Raw genomic sequence first — 25,486 nt, 5'->3', positions numbered from 1 at the left:
TAAGGGCGTTTTCATTCATTTAAACCAGCAGTAAAATACTGCCTGGTTTATGCCGCTTATTTTCACCTTACAGTCTTAGTACACATTCCAAGACTGATGCGATATTCATTATTTCTTTCGGATAACTGGAAGAGGAGGGAGAGTAAAGCTGTACATTAAACAGTCCACTTGGTAATTGAGAAAATTCAGCAGTGAAATGTATCATGAGGCACCAAAGAGATTTGCCGGGGAGAGTAGACAAAAGAGAAAACAGCCACAGAACATTAAGCCCCGGAAGAGATGAGAATCAGTCCCATATACGTAACTCGACGACTAGACAAAACCCCGCTTGACGCTGCCAGTGGGTGAAACGAGGTGATTTGAGATTCAGGGCGTTCTCGGCTCTTTCCCTCTCTCGAATCGATCATCTCCAACAGGAATTCAGAGCAAGGCAGGGTTCGGAGCCAGAGAAAGCTCCCGGGGGAGTCTGTCCACCACGACAACAAACTCCTAAGACTCCTTCCGGAGCTCCACAGCCCTCTGGGCGCCCTCTCTAGCGCTGTACTTCACGCCCCCGCTCCCCAAAAAAAGTCAGCTATCCGCGTTCAAGAGAGTGCGGCAGCAGTTGGGTCGGCCCCCTCAGCGGTCCCGGGCCGTAAGGGACCCTGGCGGAGCGGCTCAGTGAGGCTGAGACAGCGGCTACACGACTTTCATTACCTTCTCGCGCTGATCCCAGCTGTACTGCTTTGGCCGCTCCTCCTCGTTCTCGGGCCGCGACTCCTTGTCAGCCTTCCGTCTCTTGGAGAAGAAGCAGCCCATGGTCCCAGCCCGCGGAGCTCGTTGGCCAGCTCACTTAGCTCAGGCACTTCCTAGAGTGTGGCGTGAACCCTGGGAACCCCGGCTTCGCAGCTCTCCGGACAACGCCCGGCGGAACCGCCCAACAGTCCGCAGCCTTACTTTGCCCGCCAGGCCCAGCACCCCTTCCCCTTTTTCGTCGCCCTGACGACCCAGCGCAGCCAATGAACGCTCGGCGCCTGTTGAGCCAATCAAAGCCTCTCGAGCAATCCTGCGCGGCCTATGAAGAGAGGCCGACGTATCCACACACCAATCCACGCCTGGCTCCTGCGACAGCCCCTGGCGGCGGGGCGGGCCGGCTCTGGCGCAAGCACGGACAACCCCGCCCACAGCTGTGGCACGGACCGCCCTTGGCCCCGCCCTCCCTCGGCCCCGCCCCTCCTGGGACTTGGTGGGCTCTCTAGCTGGTGGGAGGCCAGGCTCGGCATCCGGGTTTTTTTTGCCCCGATTGATAAATTTGCAAGTTCAAGGCGCGGGAGAGGTCTCTAGTTGAACATTAGATTTATCTTATGATGAAAGTTGTGAGGGACAGAAATTCCCGCTGACACAAGAAGACCCTGAAATTTGTATTTCTAAATCGTCTTCTCCCCTCATCACCCTTCCTACCGCCCTCTCATCGCCTGGCCAGGGTCACTCCCTCAAAAATTGTACCCCATAACCTCCCAATCCTCTTCTGTGCTTTTTATCTTTCTTTCTTTCTTTTTCTTTCACAGGGTCTCGCTATGTCACTCAGGCTGCAGTGGCAAAATCATAACTCACTGCAACCTTGCAACCTTGACTTCCTGGGCTCAAGCGATCCTCCTGCCTCAGCCTCCCTCCTGAGTAGCTGGAACTACAAGCAAGCACCACCATGCCCACCTTTTTTTTTTTTTTTTTTTTTACTTTTGTAGAAATGGGGTCTTGCTATGTTGCCCAGGCTGGTCTTGAACTCCTGGGCCCAAGCTATCATCCTGCCTCATCCTCTCAAAGAGCTGGGAGTACAGGCAGGACCCACCGCACCCCAGGCTGCTTCTGTGTTTTCTTAAGACTTTCACATATGGCTCTAAAATTGCACAAGTACTTAGTAAAATAGTTAATTGTGTATTGTTTCCCTATTCGAACTGTGACTTTCCTGAGATCAAAAAGGTATATCTTTTTTTTTTTTTTTTTGATGGAGTTTTTGCTCTTGTCGCCCAGGCTGGAGTGCAGCAGCGCCATTTCGGCTCACTGCAACCTCTGCCTCCAGGGTTCAAGTGATTATCCTGCCTCAGCCTCCAGAGTAGCTGGGACTACAGGCGCCTGCCACCACGCCCGGCTAATTTTTGTATTTTTAGTAGAGACGGGGTTTCACCATGTTGGGCAGGCTGGTCTCGATCTCCTGACCTCAGGTGATCCACCCACCTCGGCCTCCCAAAGAGCTGGGATGACAGGCATGAGCCACCGCGCCTGGCCTAAAAGGTATGTCATAAAGGGCATGTAGGGCCGGGTGCGGTGGCTCACGGCTGTAATCCCAGCACTTTGGGAGGCCGAGGCGGTAGGATCATGAGGTCAGGAGATCGAGACCATCCTGCCCAACATGGTGAAACCCCGTCTGGTGAAACCCCGTTTCTACTAAAAATAAAAAATTAGCCGGGCGTAGTGGCGTGCGCCTGTAGTCCCAGCTACTCGGGAGCCTGAGGCAGGAGAATTGCTTGAACCCAGGAGGTGGAGGTTGCAGTGAGCCAAGATGGCGCCGCTGCACTCCAGCCTGGGCGACAGAGGGAGACTCTGTCTCCAAAAAAAAAAAAAAAAAAAAAAAAAGCGGGGCCGGGGGCGGGCACGGTGGCTCACACCTGTAATCCCAGCACTTTGGGAAGCCAAGGCGGGCGGATCACAAGGTCAGGAGTTGGAGACCAGCCTGGCCAATATGGTGAAACCCCGTCTCTACTAAAAATACAAAAATTAACCAGGCGTGGTGGCGGGCGCCTGTAGTCCCACCTACTCGGGAGGCTGAGGCAGGAGAATAGCTTGAACCCAGGAGGCGGAGGTTGCAGTGAGCCGAGATGGCGCCACTCCACTCCAGCCTGGGCGACAGAGCGAGACTCCGTCTCAAAAAAAAACAAAAAAAAAAAGGCAGGGGGGAGGAAAGCTGGGGGGAGGGATGTACCTTTGAATCTCCTACACCTGGCCCAAGTCCATACTAGGTGCTCAATACAACGTTTGTCAAATGAATGAATGAATGCATGCATAGGTGCTAGTGAAGGAAGCATTTATAAACTTCCCCCATCCCTTCCCAAAGAAAGTGACTGAACTGTGGGGATGGGAGGCATGTGGATTTATGGTAAAGGGGTTCTCCTCATGGAGTTTATAGCCTCGTTGAGGACATAAGCATTGCATATGAAAAATCAGATCTGTTCTAAGCAAATGGCATAGGGTTTGTCAGAATATATTTAAAGATATATACACTAAATATTAATATTTGTTATACTTGGGTCGAATTTTACTGCAATACACATGCATTGCCTGTGTAATAGAAAAGAAAGGTAAGTCAGTTTCTCTAAGAAACAGTATTTTGACATCTCAGTAGGATATCAAATGCTGATCACTTCAGATTCAAATTTGGTTATCTTTTAAATTTCCCATACTTATTCACATCTAGTTTGTATCCTAAATGAGCCTCTGACTTTTTTTTTTTTTTTTTTTTTGAGATGGAGTCTCACTCTATCACCCAGGCTGGAGTGCAATGGCTTGATCTCCGCTCACTGCAACCTCCACCTCCCAGGTTCAAGCAATTCTCCTGCCTCAGCCTCCCGACTAGCTGGGGCTACAGGCACACACAACCACACCTGGCTAATTTTTGTACTTTTAGTAGAGACGGGGTTTCACCATGTTGGCCAGGCTGGTCTCGATCTCCTGAGCTCAGGTGATCCACCCACCTCGGCCTCCCAAAGTGTTGGGATTACAGGTGTGAGCTACAGTGCCCGGCCGACTTAATTTGAACATAAAGAATGTTCCCCTTTTTACTTCCCGTCCTTTATTGCACAATCGGGAAGAAAAGTACATGTGCTTAAGTATTAGAAATTACTGCAAATTTAAGTTCCAGATCTTAGGCAATAGAGTCTTTACCCAGTGCACACTTTTTCTCCTTCAGAGTGAGATGAAAGTTTTATGTGAAGATGTTTTTGGATAAGACCCTCATTCGATATTTTGTAATCTATTATCATATTTATAATCTATGGCCTATGATTATAAAACATCTGTGACCAGATATAAATATATAACTATGACCACCACATAGTGTAGCAGAGGAGGCAGAGATCCAGAGAGGTGAAGGGATGAATCTGTGGTCATGATGACAGTGGCTGAGCAGGGACTGGAAAAACCCACAGCCTGTGTTTCCCAGTGCCTCCTCCTGCCTTAAGTTTGTTCCTCTTTAATTCATCTGAAATAAAGAAGTATCTGCCTTGGCCTTCTGATGCCTGTGGGAGCTCTGTCTCACAGTGATGCTATTCCTCTTAATGAACAAACAATATAACAAAACTAATTCTAGAGAAACAACCTCTGAAACTCTCACTGTTTTGAAGTATTCATTAATGAGAAAAGCTCAACCCTACAATAAAACCTATATCCAAGAGTGATCTTTTCAGGGACCCTTAAAAGTGAAGATAAAGTCCCTTTTCTGTTCATTCCCATCCTACCATCACTCTTGACCAAAAACAAAATTACAAAAAGAAAATTAAATTAAATGTTAAGAACTGGGGACTAGAAAGCTAATGAACAGAGCTAATACTAGTGCTGTCTCATCCTTTTTCTTTCTCCCTTATTCTTTCTTTCTTTTCTGCCCCCTCTCTTTTTCACCTGTCCCCATGAATTCTCATCACTACTTATTTTTGCAAACCAGCTCTCTACGTACTCATCAGCATTTACATGGCTGACAACAGCTATCCCACCCTGATTCCTCATGGCCTTTCTGTCCAAGGGCATGCTACAGTCTCAGACTCTCAAGGGAGATAATTATATACATCGCTGGCCAGTCAATAACAGATTGGCTCTAGGTTGGTATGCACGCCTGGTCCCATTGCTGCAGCTGCAGGGGTGAATTCCAAACATGGGTGTTACAGATATGGGTGGGAAGCGGGTCCTGAAAAGGGAACGCTAACTCTGCACAGTTCAGAAGAAGTTGGTTGCTTCTTCTGCCTGTACTCCTCCTGCTATTTATATTCTTGTGATTTCTTTTCTATAGAAGGCTGCCCTTCATGTTCAGCTTAATGTATATATTCGTCTATATTAAAATGTTGAGTTGTGGGTTTACACCTGGCCATAAGCTCCAGAGGTGGCTCTGGGTCTCCTGAGTCTTGACCACAGAAGTGATATAGTTACTTCTCAGAAGACAGTCCTGGCCGGGCGCGGTGGTTCACGCCTGTAATCCCAGCACTTTGGGAGGCCGAGGCAGGTGGATCACCTGAGGTAAGGAGTTCGAGACAAGCTTGGCCAACATGGTGAAAATACTAAACATATTAAAAATGCAAAAATTAGCCAGGCGTGGTGGCGCGCCCCTGTAATCCCAGCTACTCAGGAGGCTGAGGTGGGAGAATTGCTTGAACCCGGCAACAGAGGCTGTAGTGAGCCGAGATCGCACCACTGCACTCCAGCCTGGGCAACAGAGTGAGACCTCGTCTCAAAAACAACAACAACAACAACAAAAAGACAGTCCTGAAGCAGTGTATCTCTACAGCATGAATAAATCAATTACCCCAGCAATGATGGCTGGAAAATTCCCTGTGTTTGAGTTGACCTGACACATCCTTGCTCACTCTGCACTCACCTAAGGAAATACTTCACATCAAGTGAAAGAGGAGTGTTTCAGTCATCTATTGCTGAGTAACAAACCACCTGAAACATAATCGCTTAAAGCAATAATTACTTAATATTTCTTTTACTCATGAACCCGCATTTTAGGCAGGGCTTGGTGGGGACAACTCAATTCTGTTCCACAGTACATCTGGAGCCTCAGCTGGGATGACTCAAATGGCTGGGGTGCTGGCCAAGAATCATTCTACACTAAATCTCAGAGCCTCTCCACCCAGTCTCTCCTGCAAGGTGGCTTTAGGGTATTTGAACTCCATATATCATGCTCAGGGCTCCAAGAGTGAGTGTTCCATGAGACCAACGTGGAAGCTGCAAGGCTTCTTATAGTGTAGCCTCAGAAGCCATGCAACATCACTTCACTGGATTCTACTGGTCACCCAGGGCTGGCCCTGACTTACTAAGGGAGGAGACGAAACAAGGGACATGAATACTCGAAGGCGCAGATCTTTGAGGTGTCATCTCTGTGGCTAGTCTCCATGGCAGGAGTCAAATCTGTTCAATTCATATACTGATGAAGAGGATTGGAAGGTTTAAAAAAATATATAGGCAGATAACTTTTTTCCCCTTTTCATACTTTTTTTTTTTTAACAGGGTCTCACTCTGTCACCCAGGCCAAAGTGCAGTGTGCAATCATGGCTTACTGCAGCCTCGACCTTCTGGGCTTAAGTGATCCTCCCATCTCGGCCTCCTGAGTAGCTAGGACCATAAGTGCCCACCACCACACCTGGCTAATTTTTTTTTCTTTTTTGAGACAGGGCCTCAATTTGTTGCCCAGGCTGGAGTGCACAATCTTGGCTCACTACAACCTCTGTCTCCTGGGCTCAAATGATCCTCCAACCTCAGCCTCCCAAGTAGCTGGGACTACAGGCATGTGCCACCACGCCAGGCTAATTTTTGTACTTTTTGTAGAGACCGGGTTTCACCATGTTGCCCAGGCTGGTCTCAAACTCCTGGACTCAAGCAATCCACCCACCTTGGCCTCCCAAAGTGCTGGGATTACAGGCATGAGCCACAGTGCCTGGCCACACCTGGCTAATTTTTCAAATTTTTTGTGGAGACAGGGGGCTCACTATGTTGCCCAGGGTGGTCTCAAACTCCTGGGCTCAGCAATCCCGTCTCAGCCTCCCAAAGTGCTAGGATTACAGGCATGACGCACCATGCTCGGCTCCTTTTCATAAGTTTTTGAGTCAACATTTCTTCTCCCTCTTTATTTTTTTTCTTTCCTTTTTTTTTTTTTTTTTTGGAGATGGGGTCTTGAGATCACTGCAACTTCTAACTCCTGGACTCAAGCGATCTTCCTACCTCAACCTCCCAAGTAACTAAAACTACATGTGTGCAACACTGTGCCCAGCTAATTATTTGCTAAATTTTTTAGAGATGGGGGCTAATTATTTTTAATTTTTTTTTTCTAGAGACAGGGTCTCACTGTGTTGCCCAGGCTGGTCTCAAACTCCTGGTCTCAAGCGATCCTCTCACACTTAACTTTTAAATAATTCTTATCAATTTTCTTTCAATATCTTATTGACCAGTTCCAATTATTTTTAAAAGCATTGAAAATTGTGTATAATCAATTTATAAAGACTATATTTTTTTTCTTGCCATGAGGTATCTTATTCACTGTTGTTGGTAAAAGTCTTAATTTAGGCAAAGTAAAAAATATTTGTCCGTCAATGATCTGATTTCCTAGTCAGCTTTCTGAGTACGTGACTGTAACATTTATTGAATTCTGTGTGTTTTTTCCTTCTTCTTTCTATTACTAACCAGTGACTCTATCCTCCCATGTACATGTGAACTCATAGACTGTGATATCATACTGGGCTGTCTGACAACACTATCATTCATTCTTATTTAAAAAGTTCATGAATATCCCAGTGTGCTAGGCACTGTGCTAGGTAATGAAATGAAAAAGCATCAAACTGTCAGTTTAGTGGAAAAGATAGTCCAGAAAATAAATGATCACGGTACAATGTTATAGTAAACATATAACTGAGAGTTGGAAGTTAGTACAACAGAGGAAAAACAGGGGAAACAGACTTCTAACTCAGACAGGGGTGGGGAGGATAGAAGAGTCAAGAAAGGCTTCTCAGAAGTAAATGGTCTTAGCAGCAGAAAATTATAAATTCTAGTAACTTTTTACATCAAAGCAGTTCCAATGGGGACTTTTTTTTCTTTCTTTTTTTTTATTTGAGACGGAGTCTTGCTCTGTTGCCAGGCTGGAGTGCAGTGGCACGATCTTGCCTCACTGCAACCTCTGCCTCCCGGGTTCAAGTGATTCTCCTGTCTCAGCCTCCCTAGTAGCTGAGACTACAGGCACCCACCACCACGCCCAGCTAATTTTTGTATTTTTAGTAGAGATGGGGTTTCACCATGTTGGCCAGGATGGTCTTGATCTCTTGACCTCATGATCCGCCCGCTTCGGCCTCCCAAAGTGCTGGGATTACAGGCGTGAGCCACCACACCTGGTTTCTTTTTTCTTTTTTTTTTTTTTTTTTGACAGTGTCTCACTGTGTCACCCAGGCTGGAGTGCAGTGGAATGATCTCAGTTCACTGCAGCCTCTGACTCCCGGGTTCAAGCAATTCTCATGCCTCAGTCTCCTGAGTAGCTGGTATTACAGGCGTGCGTCACCACGCCTGGCTAATTTTTGTTTTTTCAGTAGACACAGTTTTTCACCGTGTTGCCCAGGTTGGTCTCAAACTCCTGAGCTCAAGCAAGATCTACCCGCCTCGGCCTCCCGAAGTGCTGGGATAACAGGCATGAGCCACCGCGCCCAGCCTACCCAATGGAGACTATTTTTAAAAGGTAGTTTCGGCTGGGTGCAGTGGCTCACGCCTGCAATCCCAGCACTTTGGGAGGCCGAGGCAGGCGGTTCACGAGGTCAGGAGATTGAGACCATCCTGGCCAACATGGTGAAACCTCTTCCCTACTAAAAATAGAAAAATTAGCGGGGCGTGGTGGCACGCGCCTGTAGTCCCAGCTACTTGGGAGGCTGAGGCAGGAGAATCGCTTGAACCTGGGAGGCGGAGTTTGCAGTGGGCCAAGATCGCGTCACAGCACTTCAGCCTGGGCGACAGAATGAGACTCCATCTCAGAAAAAAAAAAAAAAAAAAAGATAGTTTCTGGACTTACAAAAATCATTTTTTTTGTTCTAGCAGAATTCCCATTTTCCTTCCTTCCTTCCTTTCTTTCTTTCTTTTCTTTCATTCCCTCCCTCCCTCCCGCTCTCTCTCTTTTTTTTTTTTTTCCTGAGACAGGGTCTCACTCTTTCGCCCAGGCTGGAGTACAGTGGTGCAATCTCGGCTCACTGCAACCTCCGCCTTCTGGGTTCAAGCGATTCTCCCGCCTCAGCCTCCCGAATGTCTAGGATTACAGGCACCCACCATGATGCCTGGCTGATTTTCTTTTGTATTTTTAGTAGAGACGGGGTTTCACCATGTTGGCCAGGCTGGTCTCGAACTCCTGATCTCAAGTGATCCGCCTGCCTTGGCCTCCTAAAGTGCTGGGATTACAGGTGTGAGCCACTGTGCCCAGGCCAGTTTTCCCATGTTCTAAATATTCCTTTTAATACTTTTCAGGAAAGGGACAAACTCTGAGCAAACTAAAACTACAGAGTTAATTAGAGTATGTTAGAAAATCTGTTTTCATCCTTGGGATTTTATTAGAACTACTTCCCATTTCATCCAAGCTAAATAAGAGATATAGTGCTAGTTTCCTCTTCTTCTTCTTCTTCTTTTTTTAGACAGAATCTGGCTCTGTCACCCAGAGTGGAGTGCAGTGGTGCGATCTCAGCTCACTGCAACCTCCGCTTCCCGAGTTCAAGCCATTCTCTTGCCTCAGCCTCCCGAGTAACTGGGATTATGGGCACCCACCACCATGCCTGGCTAATTTTTGTATTTTTAATAGAGACGGGGTTTTGCCATGTTGGCCAGGCTAGTCTCGAACTTCTGACCTCAGGTGATCCATCCGCCTCGGCCTCCCAAAGTGCTGGGATTACAGGTGTGAGTCACCGCACCCAGCCTAGTTTCCTCTTCTTAATGTTTACCAGACTCTCAGTCTGACATTTAGAAGATCCCAACTCACATAATTGCTACTCATCAGCATTTATATAGTTTAAAAATAATTTCAAGGTAGTGAAAAAAAGATTTGGGCAAGATAACTGATGCCACAAGAAAAAAGTGTCAGTAAAAGAATAACGTTTCCTAAATCTTACAGAAGAAAATGGTTAATATCATATAGATGGCCAATACCTAAGCAGTCCCTGGATTTATAAGAGTAGGATCTCTTTCCTACTTTCCACTCTTCCTCTCCCCTGGTTTTGAACAAAGTGAACAAAAGTTAGGGGTAATTCTAGATAAAATCTTCCTTCAGAGATGCTCTGCTAGGCTTGGTATAACTCCTACTTCCTCACCTCCCCCACCACGTACATCCAGCTGCACAGTACGTTCTTAGATTTCCTACATTCAGGATAAGAAAGTGAATTGGGGAGGAAGACATCTCTTTATCACTTCTTTCTTTCTTTCTTTCTTTTTTTTTTGACAGAGTTTCACTCTTGTTGCCCAGGCTGGAGCATAATGGCAATGGCGTGATCTCAGCTCACCGCAACCTCTATCTCCCAGGTTCAAGTGATTCTCCTGCCTCAGCCTCCCGAGTAGCTGGGTTACAGGCATGGTGGCCCACGCCTGGCTAATTTTGTATTTTTAGTAGAGATGGGGTTTCTCCATGTTGGTCAGGCTGGTCTTGAACTCCTGACCTCAGGTGATCTGCCCACCTCAACCTCCAAAAGTGCTGGGATTACAGGCATGAGCCACTGTGCCTGGCCTTTATCACTTCTTTCATATATTCCCTAATTATCACAATGCTCAGAATGACACCTAATAAATAATAATTCACTCTGAGACAGGGTAAATTTCAGGATTTGTAGGCTCTAACATCTATACAATGTGGATTGGGTCCTCTGAAGAAAAATAACACTGATTATTAATGTAAAATTTCCAGGGCCTTTCCTGGGGTGTGTACAGGACCCATACAAGCAAAGGGCTCTCAAGTTTATATTTCATTAACTATATTATAAAATTACCTGTCCAGAGATATTCAGAATATTATCTCTTGAAGAGTCAGGATCTAAATTCACAAAGGCTACCTGTTTTTCATATACCGATTGGCTTCAAAATGTCTACATGACAGCACATTATACAGACAAAGGACTAAGAAGACCATATTCTCCTAGCAGTGCTGCCAGTCTGCCACAACTTATTAAAAACCTCAATGGGAACAGAGAAATCAATAGGTGCAAGCTCATAAAAGCCAATAAAAAATTAGCTATTAATACTACTCTGGGCACACTGCCTGTGGGGTAGCCCTGCTCCATAAGGAGTAGCATAAAAAATTAGCTGATGGGGCCAGATGTACATGAAACAAAATTCCTAATGTAACCTGTACTGACTTGTTAGTAATAAGCAGAGACAACTACACAATCGAGCATTCAGATGACCAGAGGCACAAATTTAGTCAAACTCTTAAAAAGTTTGGCAAGAGAAAGAAATAAAGGGAATTCAAATTGGAAAATGGAAAGTCAGATTGTCCCTCTTTGCAGATGACATGATCTTATATACAGACAAACCTAAAGACTCCACCAAAAAAGAAGCTTGGAACTTATTCTTAGAGCAAATTCAAGGTCAGGTGCAGTGGCTCATGCCTGTAATCCCAGCACTTTGGGAGGCTGAGGTGGGCAGATCAGTTGAGTCCAGGAGTTCAAGACCAGCCTGGGCAACATGGCAAAACCCCGTCTCTACAAAAAAATGCAAAAGTTAGCCAGACATGGTGGCACATGCCTGTAGTCCCAGCTACTTGGGAGGCTGAGGAAGGAGGATCATTTGAGCCCAGGATGCAGAGGTTGCAGTGAGCCAAGATGGCGCCATTGCATTCCAGCCTGGGTGACACAGCCAGACCCTGTCTTAAAAAAAAAAAAAAGGAACAAATTCAGTAAAGTTACAGGATATGAAATCAACACACAAAAATCAGTATCATTTTTATACACCAATAATGAACTATTTGAAAAAGAACTAAGAAAGCAATACCATTTACCATAGCTACAAAAAATAATACCTAGGAATAAATTTAACCAAGGCAGAGAAAGAGGTATACAATGAAAACTACAAAACACTGATGAAAGAAATTGAAGAGAACACCAAAACATAGAAAAACATCCCATATTCATGGATTGAAAGAATTAATATTGTGAAAATAATTGTACTACCCAAAACAATCTACAGATTCAGTGCAATCCCTATGAAAATACCAATGACATTTTTCACAAAAATAGGAAAAAAATCCCAAAATTCGTATGAAGCCATAAAAGATCCAAAATAACCAAAGGATATTAAGCAAAAAGAACAAAGCTGGAGATATCACACTACCTGACAACCAAATTTCCTACAAAGCTATAGAAACCAAAACAGCATGGCCCTGGCATAAAAACAGACACACAGACCAATAGAACAGAATAGAGAACCCAGAGATAAACCTATGCATTTACAGCCAAGTCATCTTTGACAGAGGTGTCAAAAACATACATTGGGGAAAGTACAGCCTCTTCAATAAATGGTGCTGGGAAAACTGGATATACATATGTAGAAGAATGAAACTAGACCCTTATCTCTCACCATATTAAAAAAAATGAGGCCAGGCACAGTGACTCATGCCTGTAATCCCAGTACTTTGGGAGGCCAAGGCAGGCGGATCACCTGAGCTCAGGATTTCGAGACCAGCCTGCAACACGGTGAAACCCCGTCTCTACTAAAAAGTACAGTACAGGCCGGGCATGGTAGCTCACACCTGTAATCCTAGCACTTTGGGAAGCCGAGGCAGGTGGATCACTTGAGGTCAGGAGTTCGAAATCTGGCTGGCCAACATGGCGAAAACCTGTCTCTACTAAAAATACAAAAATTAGCTGGGCATGGTGGTGGGTGCCTGTAATCCCAGTTACTCAGGAGGCTGAGGCCAGGAGAATTGCTTGAGCCTGGGAGGCAGAGGTTGCAGTCAGCCGAGATTGAGCCATTGCACTCCAGCCTGGGTGACAGAGCAAGACTCCATTTCAAAACAAACAAACAAAACAGATTAGCCTGGTGTGGTGGCGCACACCTGTAATCCCAGCTATTCTGGAGGCTGAGGCAGGAGAACGGCTTGAACCGGGAGGCAGAGGCTGCAGTGAGCCAAGATCGTGCCAATGCACTCCAGCCTGGGCGACAGAGACCCTGTCTCACGAAAAAAAAAAAAAAAGAAAAAAATGAAAGAAAGAAATGAAGTTTTCTCAAAACGCCCTAAATTGAACAAAGGTCCAAATAGAATTCCAGGCTGGGCACAGTGGTTCACGCCTGTAATCCCAGCACTTTGGGAGGCTGAGGCCGGAGGATCACCTGAACCCAGGAGTTTAAGACCAGCCTGGGCAACATAGGGAGCCCCTGTTTTGACAAATAATAATAAAAATGAATTAGCCAGGTATGGTGGCGTGCACCTGTGGTCCCACCTACTCGGGAGGCTAAGGTGGGAGGATCGCTTGAGCACAGGAGGTCGAGGCTGCAGTGAGCAGTGATCATCACATCACTGCACTCCAGTCTGGGTGACAGAGTGACACCCTGTCTCAAAATAAAACACGCAGAATTCCAAGACTCTTTACCTGCATCGTATGCAGCAGTGGCTCCACCATGGTGTTCTGGTAACTTTGCATATATCCACATAGGACACAGCTGAATCAAAGTCTTGGCAGAACACCTTGTGATCTTTCTGGAACACTAGGGGACGGGAGGTTTGTGAGGAGCTACAACAAAGCTGTTTCCCACTCACCTCCCTATCTTCCCTGGAAGATATCAACCTGGAAAGCTGTCATCAGGTTAATTTCTTTTTTTATTTGAGTTTTTTCATTTGTTTATTTGTTTGTTTTTTGAGACAGAGTCTCACTCTGTCACCCAGGTTGGAGTGCAGTGGTGAGATCTTGGCTCACTGCAGCCTCTGCCTCCTGGGTTCAAGCGATTCTCGTGCCTCAGCCTCCTGAGTAGCTGGGATCACAGGCACCCGCCACTACGCCTGGCTAATTTTCTTATTTTTAGTAGAGATAGCGTTTTGCCATGTTGGCCAGGCTGCTCTTGAACTCCTGTCCTCGGGTGATCCACCTGCCTTGGCCTCCCAAAGTGCTGTGATTACAGGCATGAGCCACTGTGCCTGGCCAACATAGTTTCTTATAGCCTTCTGGATTTTGATGAAGCAGCTTTCTGTCTCACTCACTTAGGGCACAGCTGCAGGCCATAAAAATCACTTTGCTGCAGTCTGGAATGGGCCCCTTAGTGACAGGGTGTCATATCATTTGTGTTGTAGTCATTTGGCTCTTTGTTTTAGTGTTGCCCTGCTCAAAGGCCATGGGGAGCTGGCACCCTTGGCTACCCTTCCTTTCACTGTCTTTGTAAGTAATAAACTGTCTGAATCTAAAAAGTGCTTATTGTAGAGTCTGTCAGGCCTAGACTTGCCTTGTGCTTGACATACATTTCCCCTGCTCTTCAGGTGGGTAGAAAGGCCAAGAATTTGCAGGAAGAGAGAGTGTGGAAAAGTTTTTCTGGGGCAAATCAGAGTGTGTCCTCCAATTTTTAGAACCAGAGCACCCTTATTTTCTTCCCTCAAACCTACCTCCACTCACAGTCCTTTAATGTTTTTATATTGGTGGTATTTGATTAAAAAGAGCAGCAAATAAATAGGCAAATGACGTGAACAAACAGTTGACAATCATGGAAATGCAAAGAACTATTAAATACTTAAAATATTTAAGATATTTAATCGCACTAGTAATGAAAATGTGAAGACTAAAATTAACAAAGTGCTGGCAAGTCAGGGAGCAAGTAGGTACCACCTTTCAGGAAAGCAAATTGGCAATATGTAGAAAGAGCTTTAAAAATGTTTATTCCTGGCTGGGCGCAGTGGCTCACTCCTGTAATCCCAGCACTTTGAGAGGCTGACGTGGATGGATCACCTGAAGTCAGGAGTTCGAGACCAGCCTGACCAATACGGTGAAACCCTGTCTCTACTAAAAATGCAAAAGTTAGCCGGATGTGGTGGTGGGTGCCTGTAATCCCAGCTACTTGGGAGGCTGACACAGGAGAATCGCTTGAACCTGGGAGGTGGAGGTTGCAGTGAGCTGAGATCGTGCCATTGCACTCCAGCCTGAGCAACAAGAGCGAGACTCCATCTCAAAAAAAAAAAAAAAAAAGATTTTTGACTATAGTCATCCTGTTATGGTAGCAAATACTAAGTCTTATTCTAACTATTTTTTGTTGGATGCATGTATATTTAAAATTGTTATATCCTCTTGCTGAATTGACCCCTTTATCATTATATAGTGACCTTCTTTTTCTCTTCTTATAAGTTTTGTCTTGATATCTATTTTGTCTGATAGAAGTACAGCAACTCCTGCTCTTTTTTTGTTTCCATTGGCATGGAATATATTTTCCTGTCCCTTTATTTTCAGTCTATGTGTGTCTTTATAGGTGAAGCATGTTTCTTGTAGGCAATAGATCATTGAGTCTTGTTTTTTAATCCATTCACACACTCTATGTCCTTTGATTGGATAATTTTATCCTTTACATTCAATGTTATTATTGATAAGTAAGGATTTACTCCTGCCATTTTGTTATTTGTTTTCTAGCTGTTTTGTGTCCTTCTCTTTCCTTCCTTCCTTCCTGTCTTCTTTTTTAGTGAAGGTGAGTTTCTTTGGTGGTATGGTTCAGTTTCTTGCTTTTTATTTTTTACGTATTCATTGCATGTTTTTGATTTGAGGTTACCATGAGGCTTGTAAATACTATCTTATAACCCATGATTTTAACCTGATAACAACAACACTGCATAAACAAACAAACAAAAAGAAAACTAACAAAAACTCTACAGTTCAGCTTCATCACCTCATTTTTTAACTTTTTGTTGTTTCTATTTATATCTTATTGTACTGTCTATGTCTTGAAAAGTTACTGTAGTTATTATTTTTGATTGGTTCATCATTTAGTCTTTCTACTTAGGATAAGAGTAGTTTACATACCATAGTTACAGTGTTATAGTGTTTTTCTGTGTACTTACTATTAAATATTACCAGTGACTTTTTTACCTTCAGATGAGCTCTTATTGCTCACTAATGTCCTTTTGTTCTTGATCAAAATACTCCCTTTGGCTTTTCTCGTAGGACAGGTCTGGCATTGAAAAAAATCCCTCAGCTTTTCTTTGTCTGGGGAAGTTTTTATTTCTCCTTCATGTTTGAAGAATATTTTCACCAGATAAACTATTCTAGGGTAAAAGTTTTTTTTTTCCCTCAGCACTTTAAATATATCATGCCACTCTCTCCTGGCCTGTAAGGTTTCCACTGAAAAGTCTGCTTCCAGATGTATTGGAGCTCCATTGTATGTTATTTGTTTCTTTTCTCCTGTTGCCTTTAGGGTCCTTTATCCTTGATCTTTGGGAGTTTGATTATTAAATGCCTTGGGGTAGTCTTCTTTGGGTTAAATCTTCTTGGTATTCTATAACCTTCTTGTACTTGGATATTGGTATATTTCTCTAGGCTTGGGATGTTCTCTGTTATTATTCCTTTCGGTAAATTCTCTATCCCTATCTCTTTCTCTACCTCCTCTTTAAGGCCAATAGCTCTTAGATTTGCCCTTTTATGGCTATTTTCTAGATCTTGTAGGTGTGCATCACTGTTTTTTATTCTTTTTTTCTTCTGTCTCCTCATATAGCCTGTCTTCAAGCTCACTAATTCTTTCTTCTGCTTGATCAATTCTGCTATTAAAAGACTCTGATGCATTCTTCAATATGCCAATTGCATTTTTCAGCTCCAGAATTTCTACTTGATTCTTTTAAATTATTTCAGTATCTTTGTTAAACTTATCTGGTGGAATTCTGAATTCCTACTCTGTGTTATCTTGATTCTCTGAATTTCCTTAGAATTGGTCCCTGGTTGCTTATTTCATTCATTTGGTGAGGTCATGTTTTCCTGGATGGTCTTGATGTTTGTGGATGTTTGTCTGTGTCTGGGCATTGAAGCATTAGGTGTTTATTGCAGTCTTTGCAGTCTGGGCTTGTTTCTACCTGTCCTTCTTAGGAAGGCTGTCCAGGTATTTGAAAGGACTTGGGTGTTATGATCTAAGCCGTATCTGCATTAGGAGATATGCCCCCAGCCCAAAAATGCTGTGGTTCTCACAGAATCATAGAGGTACTGCCTTGATGTTCTTAGATAAGATCTGGAAGATTTCTCTGGATTACCAGGCAGAGACTTTTATCTTCTCACAAATAGAGTCTCTCTCTCCTCTCTCTGTTCCGAGCTGCTTGGAGCTGGGGGTGGGGCGACACAAGCACCCCTGTGGCCACCATCACTGGGATTGTTCTGGGTCAGACCTGAAGCCGGCACAGCACAACACTGGGTCTTGCCCAAGGCCCTCTGTAACCACCACCTGGTTACCATCTATGTTCACTCAAGGCCCTGAGGCTCTACAATCAGCAGGTGGCAAAGCCAGCCAGACATTGTCCTTTCTTTCTGGGCAGTAAGTTCCCCCAGGCCCTGGGTAGGTCCATAGGTGCTATGTGGGAGCCAGAGACTGGAGTCAAAAACCTTAGAAATCTACCTGGTGTCTTAGTGTACTGTGGCTGAGCTGGCACTCAAACTGCAAGACAAAGTCCTTCCCACTCTTCCCTCCCCTTTCCACAGGCAGAGGAGGCTCACCCCATGGCCACCACCATCACAGGCCCACAGGGAGTACTGCCAAGCTACTGCTGATGCTTCCTTAAGGCCCAAGGGCTCTTCAGTCAACTCTTGGTGAATGCTGTCTGGACTGGGACTCACTCTTCAGGGTAGTGGGCTCCCCTCTGGCCCAGGCCAGGTCCAGAAATGCCATCTAAGAGCCAAGGCCTGAAATTGGGGACCCTAAGGAGTCCACTTCGTGCTCTATCCCTTTTAGCCAAGATGGTACATATGGTGCAAGACAAAGTCCTCTTTCCTTTTCCCTCCACTTTTCTCAAGTAGGAGTCTCTCCCTAAGCTACTCTAGCTGGGAATGTACTGAGTCTCACCTAAAACTGGCAAGTCTCAGAGTCTCACCCAAGGCCCATGGTGTACAACCTGGGTATTGCTGCTTGTTATTCAGGGCCCAGGGGCTCTTTAGTCAGCAGGTGACAGGTCCCGCCAGGACTGGGTCCTTCCTTCAAGGCAGCAGGTTCCCCTCTGGCCCAGGATGTGTCTAGAAATGTTGTCTGGGAGGTAGGGCCTGGAAAGGGGTCCTTGTGACCCTGATCAGTGCCCTATCCTACTGTGGCTGAGCTAGTATCCAAGATGCAAGACAAAGTACAAAGTCCTCTTTTCTCTCTCCTCTCCTCAAGCAGATGGAAGGGGTCTCGTTTTAAGCTGTGAGCTGTGCAGCCTGGGGTAGGAATAGGGGTGGCACAAGCACTCCCTTGGCCACCCTGGCTATTGTCTCAGTAGGCTGTGGGCTCCCCCGGTCCACTGGCTCTGAGCCCAGTTCAGCACTAGGACTTGCCTAGGAGTTGAACTCCGAGTTCAGCACTAGGAGTTGCAGTCCTTGTGGCCTAGACTGCCTTTCGAGTTTATTTAGGGCCCCAGAGTACTCTAGCCCACAGTGGTGAGGCTTGAAAGAATTCAAGTTCCAACTGCTGGGATGGGCATTTCCCCTCTGGCTAGAGCTGGTTTAAATATTCTCTCTGTTAGTGGGCATCAGCTGATTTCAGCCTGTTTTGGCTTTCTGCTGTGACAGGGCACCACTGAGTTCAATGCAATATCTCGCAATTGCTGTGCTCTCTCTCTCCCAAGCACACAGCATGGCCACTGCCAGGGGATGAGGAAGGGGTGGCATCGGCAGTCTCCTACCTTCTTCAGTGCCTCTTTCAATGATATTAAATTAATACCAAGTAGCGTGAGTGCTCACCTGATTTTTGTTTTTTATGAACGTGCTTTTTCTGTGTGTTGATAGTTGTTCAATTAGTTTCCTTGTGGCAGGAGGAGAGGGAGAAAATTGGTGGAGCCATCTGTTCTGCAATCTTGCTCTGTCCCACTCCCTAATAACAATTTTGGAACCAGGTACAAGAATAATAAGAAAACTACTATTTATTGACCTCTTGATGTGGCAAACAGAATTCCAAGTTATCAAATCATTTAGTTTTGCTGAACGCTCTATGAAGAGGGACTGTTATTATTCCAGTTTTGCAGATGAGGAAATTGAAACCCAGAGAATAACTTGCCCAAGGTTGCATAGTAAGTGGGTAAGCTGGGCTCTGATCCCTGGCAGATGTCTCTGAGCTTGTTCTAAACCACTACATAGGCTGTCTCCAGCAAGAACTAGAAAGTGGAGTAAAGTCCCTACTGCTCTTGTTTCCAATGGTCCTCAGAGTGGCTTTTGAAACCTGGTCCTGGCCAGTCATATGGACATTTGTCCTCTCAGCAAGGATGCTCATTTTCAGATGGGTCCCCCTACAGACCTAGATGATGTCACTCCCATAGCCTCAAAGGTTATGGCTCTGTGGTTCACATTCGCATGCTGAGCAACTCCCCTCTACCGGAACACCACACCAGGATGGCTTTGTCTTGGGAGGCCTCTAGCGTCAGCCTTATCAACCCTTACCCCCTAGTGCTGGGCTGGGGTTTCCCATCCCAATTTCTTCTTTCCTCCCAGTAAATTCCTTTTTGGGATCATTGACATCCTTTCCTTCCAGTAAATCTTAATTGGAGCCACCCAGATCCAGAGTGACAAGGTTCTCTAACCATCCTTCTCAGGGAGCTGCACACTAAGGAGTATTAAGAGAGTTCTAACTTTGACAAGCCACAGAAAGGTTTCTCACATCCTTGTCTCAGAAAAATGGAAAGCTGTTATGACTTTCCCAACATTGCCATAATGTTGGGCGGCTACTAGTATGAGGTCAAGAAGGTGTGACAGGAAGCTTCTGACATCCTCTTGCATAAAATCAACACACTGGCTGGGTGCAGTGGCTCATGCTTGTAGTCCCAGCACTTTGGGAGGCTGAGGTGGGGAAGTCACTTAAGCCCAGGATTTTGAGACCAGCCTGGGCAACATAGCAAGACCTTGTCTCTACCAAAAGTAAAAAATTACCTGGACATGGTAGCACATGCCTGTAGACCCAGCTACTTGGGAGACTGAGGTAGGACTATTGCTTGAGCCTAGGAATTTGAGGTGGCAGTGAACTGTGATGATGCTACTGCACTCCAACCTGGGTGACAAAGTACAATCCTATCTCTAAAAAATAATTACAATGAAGTAAAATAAATAAAATAAACACTCTTGCAAGTTTGTATACATAGGCTGAATTGTGCCCCCCCCAACCCAATTCATATTTGAAAGTCCTAACTCCAACTGCCTTGGAATATGGCTGTTATTTGGAGATAGGGCATTTAAAATAAGGTAAAATGAGGTCACATGGATGGGCCCCAATCCAGTCTGATCAGTGTCCTTATAAGAAGAGGAAGGTAACACACAGACATGCATGCACACAAAGGAAAGACCATGAGGACAAAGTGAGAAGGTGGCAATCTTCAAGCCAAGGAGAGAGGGCTTAGAAGCACCCAAACTTCACAATGAGATACCATCTCACACCAGTTAGAATGGCAATCATTAAAAAGTCAGGAAACAACAGGTGCTGGAGAGGATTTGGAGAAATAGAAACACTTTTACACTGTTGGTAGGACTGTAAACTAGTTCAACCATCGTGGAAGTCAGTGTGGCGATTCCTCAGGGATCTACATCTAGAAATACCATTTGACCCAGCCATCCCATTACTGGGTATATATCCAAAGGACTATAAATCATGCTGCTATAAAGACACATGCACACATATGTTTATTGCGGCACTATTCACAATAGCAAAGACTTGGAACCAACCCAAATGTCCAACAATGATAAACTGGATTAAGAAAATGTGGCACATATACACCATGGAATACTATGCAGCCATAAAAAATGATGAGTTCATGTCCTTTGTAGGGACATGGATGAAATTGGAAATCATCATTCTCAGTAAACTATAGCAAGGACAAAAAACCAAACACCACATGTTCTCATTCATAGGTGGGAATTGAACAATGAGAACACATGGACACAGGAAGGGGAACATCACACTCTGGGGACTGTTGTGGGGTGGGGGGAGGGGGGAGGGATAGCATTAGGAGATACACCTAATGCTAAATGATGAGTTAATGGGTGCAGCACACCAGCATGGCACATGTATACATATGTAACTAACCTGCACATTGTGTACATGTACCCTAAAACTTAAAGTATAATAATAATAAAATAAAATAAAAAGAAGCACCCAAACTTGCTGGCACCTTGAACTTGGACTTTCCAGCCTCTGGAACCATAAGAAAATAAATTTCTGTTGTTTAAGTCACTCAAGTCCATGGTATTCTGTTATGGCAGCCCTAGCAAACTAATGAACAAGGGAAAAGGATAGATGATGATACTATAGGTACAAGCCAATGACATGCATTCTTGAGAGCCAGTGTATATAGAAGTAGAGAGAAGGCTTTGGAGCTGGGCAGCCCATGCCTGTGTTGCCTCCGAAGCCTCCTTTTCCCCACCTTCCTACCTTCCTGTCCACAGTCTCAGAAGGGGAGGAGGCAATGGGAGGCCTGTGATTACTGCCTCAACCGCCCAGTTACTTTTCTCTCACAGTGGATTGATGGGGTTTGTGTGCGTGTCTACACTCACTGACACTACTATCTTATTCCACCTCTGCCTTTCCAAGTTCAGAAAATCCTCAACTTCCGGTATATGTTGGTCAATTAGCTATTTCTATTTCATCTTATTAAAGCACTCTCTAGTAGATGTAAAATGGAGAATTTTAGCCTGCTCAGCTATCTAAACTGAGGTCTGAAAAATGCTATTGAACTTTTTAATCTTGGTAGATTTATTTTGAACAACAGCAAAAGGCAGACTATGTTGTTATTCGGACTGGCAAGACCCAGAAGATGTGGGTGGACCAGCCCCAGGACTCATCATTTATTTTTATTCTTTTTTTTTTTCGAGATGGAGTCTCACTCTGTCTCCCAGCAGGCTGGAGTGCAGTGGCACGGTCTCAGCTCACTGCAACCTCTACCTCCCAGGTTCAAGTGATTCTCCTGCCTCAGCCTCCCAAGTAGCTGGGATTATAGGTTCCCACCACCATTCCCTGCTAATTTTTGTATTTTTAACAGAGATGGGGTTTTGCCATGTTGGCCAGGCTGGTCTTGAACTCCTGACCTCAATTGATCCGCCCACCTTGGCCTCCCAAAGTGCTGGGATTACAGGTGTGAGCTACCGCGCCCGGCCCATCATTGATTGTTAATAGCCAAACCTGTCCCAACCTCTCTAAAGTGTTTGCAGAAGGAGGAAGATTTTAGGGAAAAGGAGCCAAGTCAGCATACCCCGGTTTAGAGCCAGCTCTTCTGTGAATCAATATTCCATGTACCAAAGTGTTTCTATTTGGCTTCCATTCAGTTGCCATTGCAGTTATGATAGTAGCCAGATTCCCTTCCTGGGTGGCCAGAAAAACTCCCTTTATAGAATCTAGAAAAGAAGTATTTAATATATTTTCTCCCTTTGTAGCTTTGTTGGTGTATTGTCACCTTGAGTCAGAAAAAGAGAAGAATTGAGCAAACTTAATATGATTGTCTATAATCAAAATAATCTAAGTTTAATTTTCACCCCATATTTCTCTTTGTTGGTTTGAAGTGTAGGGGATCTAATTTGACTCATCTTCTAAATGTGTAGTACAATAGCACTGTTGATTTCCTATTCCCTGGAATTCTACCAAGAGGATAAGGTTTTTTTTCTCCTTTTATGGTTCTTATCAGCATTAGAAAATAAGCAGAAAATGTTATTGGATTAAATATTATAATCATAATAACAAAAAAGTCCCTTCATACATTGTTTATGAGCATAGGGAAAGCTCCTTCCAAATACATTATTGAAGCATTTGCCTTGGGCTTCTATTGGAGGTTAGAGTGGGAGGAATCTAAGATGACAGGAGAGACAGCAGGCATTTGTGGCTCTTCATCCTAGTGCCCCACTGATGCTTAAGCTACTCTCCACATGTCTGTTTGTTTCTATCTGACTACCATTTACCTTCTCACTCTATATCTTTTCAGTACCTCATAGCTTTTTTTTTTTTTTTTTTTTTTTTGAGATGGAGTTTCACCCTTGTTGCCCAGTCTGGGGTGCAATGGCGCGATCTCGGCTCACTGCAACTTCCGGCCTCCCAGATTCAAGTGATTCTCCTGCCTCAGCCTCCTGAGTTGCTGGGATTACAGGCACCCACCACCACTCCCGGCTAATTTTTTTGTATTTTTACTAAAGACCAGGTTTCACTATGTTGACTAGGCTGGTCTCGAACTCCTGACCTCAGGTGATCCGCCCACCTCGGCCTCCCAAAGTGCCGGGATTACAGGCATGAGCCACTGCACCCGGCCTCATAGCTTCTTTTATTCCTACATTCTGTTCTCTCATAATTTCTCCTTACACATGGCCCATCATAGACACTAGTCATCCAGTTTTTTTGGCATTTCCCAATGAAATGCCTGAGCACGGATTGTGACCCAGCTAATCTCTTCTTTGCAGGCGAAATCATAGATTACACACGTGTCTATGGATTTGGTGCGTTTGGGCCAGACTTTCAGTTTAGAGTGACATGTGTGGCTAGTAAGACATCTTGGGGAAATGGTACAAGCCTAATGGCTGTCTCTTGAGTAGGAGCTGTGGGTGGGGCCTACAGTATACTTCACTTGTGGATACAAAGTCTTCTGCCTCCCTGTACTCAATTAATTAACTGGCTGATTTTGTTACTGGTTATTACATATATCTTCTTTGCTTGCCTTCAATAAAGTGTCTCAGAAATTTGGGGGCTACTTGAAGGTTAAGAATGAGTAGGGACTGTGACTGGCAACAAGAAAATTTCCCTTTGACTCTGGATATGACTTTTCTGAAGAGGAGGCTTATGTAATAACCACATAATATCCTTAAGCTTTGGTATAGACAAAAGTGTGCCTCTTTCCAGGTCCACAAACCCCTGAGGACTTCACCTCTATTCTTCTATGGTGCATGTTTTCACCACAGGTAAAATCTGTAAACTTCTGTTTGTATTGTAAGACGATGATGATGATGATGATGATTATTATTATTTGAGGCAGGGTCACACTCTTTTGCCCAAGCTGGAGTGCAGTGGCACGATCATGGCTCACTGCCGCCTCCACTTCCTGGGCACAAGCAATCCTCCCACCTCAGCCTCCTGAGTAGCTGGGACCACAGGTGTGCACCACCATGCCTGGCTAATTTTTTAAAAAACAATTTTTGTAGAGATGGGGTCTCCCTGTGTTGCCCATACTGGTCTGGGCTCAAGCAGTCCCACTGCCTTGGCCTCCCAAAGTGCTGCAATTACAGGTGTGAGCCACCACGCCCAACCCATAAAATTGTAATTAAAGATATATAGTAAAATATTGGACCAGATGTCAGCAGAGTTTAACAATTGTAGGAACAGTAATTCAGTTGTTTTTTGGTGGTTTGTGTGTGTGTGTGTGTGTGTGTGTGTGTGTGTGTGTGTGTGTGTTTAGTAAGGAATCACCAAAATTTATCTCTTGAATTTATTAACAAAATAGTTGATCACCTACTATGTGCCAAGTACTGTTCTGGGCACTGGGGGTATAATAGTGAATTTATCTAAGGTTATCTAACCTCTTGCTCTCACAGACCTAGTGATGTAAACCAACATGAGGGCCAAGCACAGTGGCTCACCCCTGCAATCCCAGCACTTTGGGAGGCCAAGACTGGTAGATCGCTTGAGCTCAGGAGTTTGAGACCAGCCTGGGCAACAGAGCAAAACCCCATCTCTATAAAAAATACAAAAATTAGCCAGGCATGGTGGTGTGCACCTGTAGTCCCAGCTACTTGGGAGGCTGAGGTGCAAGGATCACTTGAGCCTGGGAGGCGGAGGTTGCAGTGAGCCGAGATCCTGCCATTGCACTCCAGCCTGGGCAACAGAGAGAGACTGTATCTCAAAAACAAACAAACAAACAAACAAAACAAAACAAAACAAACAAAACCTAATATGAATAATGTCAGGTGGTAAATTCTGTGGTATTAGAAATAATCTCCAAAGATAGCCATGGCTATCATCAGTTCTTTCCCTTCCTGCACATGCATGCTGTTCCTTCTACCAAGTGGTAGAATATATTTTCTCTCTTCTTCTATGAGCTGGCCTTGTTTCCTTCCTTGACCAGGAGCATGTTGCAGAAGTGTTGCTATATCAGTTCTGGGCCCACCTCTGTAAAAGCTTGGCAATTTCCACTTCATCTAAGAGAGAAGCCAGCCACCATGTAAAATATCCAACTACTCTGAGACCACCTCACTGTGAGGAATGAGGAATTCCAAGCTAGCTACATGGAGAGTCCTTTATGCAGGAGATGTGAGGAGCTCAGATACAGCAAAAGTGAGACCCAATGCATGTGAGCCTCACTCTTAGCCATTAAATCCATCCCAACTGAGGCCCCAAGATGCTTGAACTTTTTTTTTTTTTTTTTTTTTGAGACGGAATCTTACTCTGTCGCCCGGGCTGGAGTGCAGTGGCCTGATCTTGGCTCTCTGCAACCCCCGCCTCCTGGGTTCAAGTGATTCTCTTGCCTTAGCCTCCCTAGTGGCTGGGATTACAAGTGCCCACCACCACTCCTGGCTAATTTTTGTATTTTTAGTAGAGACAGGGTTTTGCCATGTTAGCCAGGCTGGTCTCAAACTCCTGACCTCAGGTGATCCGC

The 25,486-nt window shown here is 44.8% G+C and overlaps 1 protein-coding gene across 1 annotated transcript in view; it reads right to left on the bottom strand.

Moving 5' to 3' along the window:
* Nucleotides 1–1,137, bottom strand: part of RP2 (RP2 activator of ARL3 GTPase) — a 44,921-nt gene extending 43,784 nt beyond the window's left edge. The window contains exon 1 of the mRNA XM_002831564.4: nt 697–1,137. Coding sequence (XP_002831610.2) covers nt 697–798 — 102 coding nt within the window. The 5' untranslated portion in view covers nt 799–1,137. The remainder of the gene's footprint in view (nt 1–696) is intronic.
* Nucleotides 1,138–25,486: the final 24,349 nt, after the last annotated feature.

The sequence above is a fragment of the Pongo abelii genome, chromosome X (assembly GCF_028885655.2).
Source record: "Pongo abelii isolate AG06213 chromosome X, NHGRI_mPonAbe1-v2.0_pri, whole genome shotgun sequence".
In the NCBI taxonomy this organism is placed as follows: domain Eukaryota; kingdom Metazoa; phylum Chordata; class Mammalia; order Primates; family Hominidae; genus Pongo; species Pongo abelii.
Note: the sequence above shows the minus strand (reverse complement) of the source record. Positions and strands in the feature narration are given on the sequence as shown.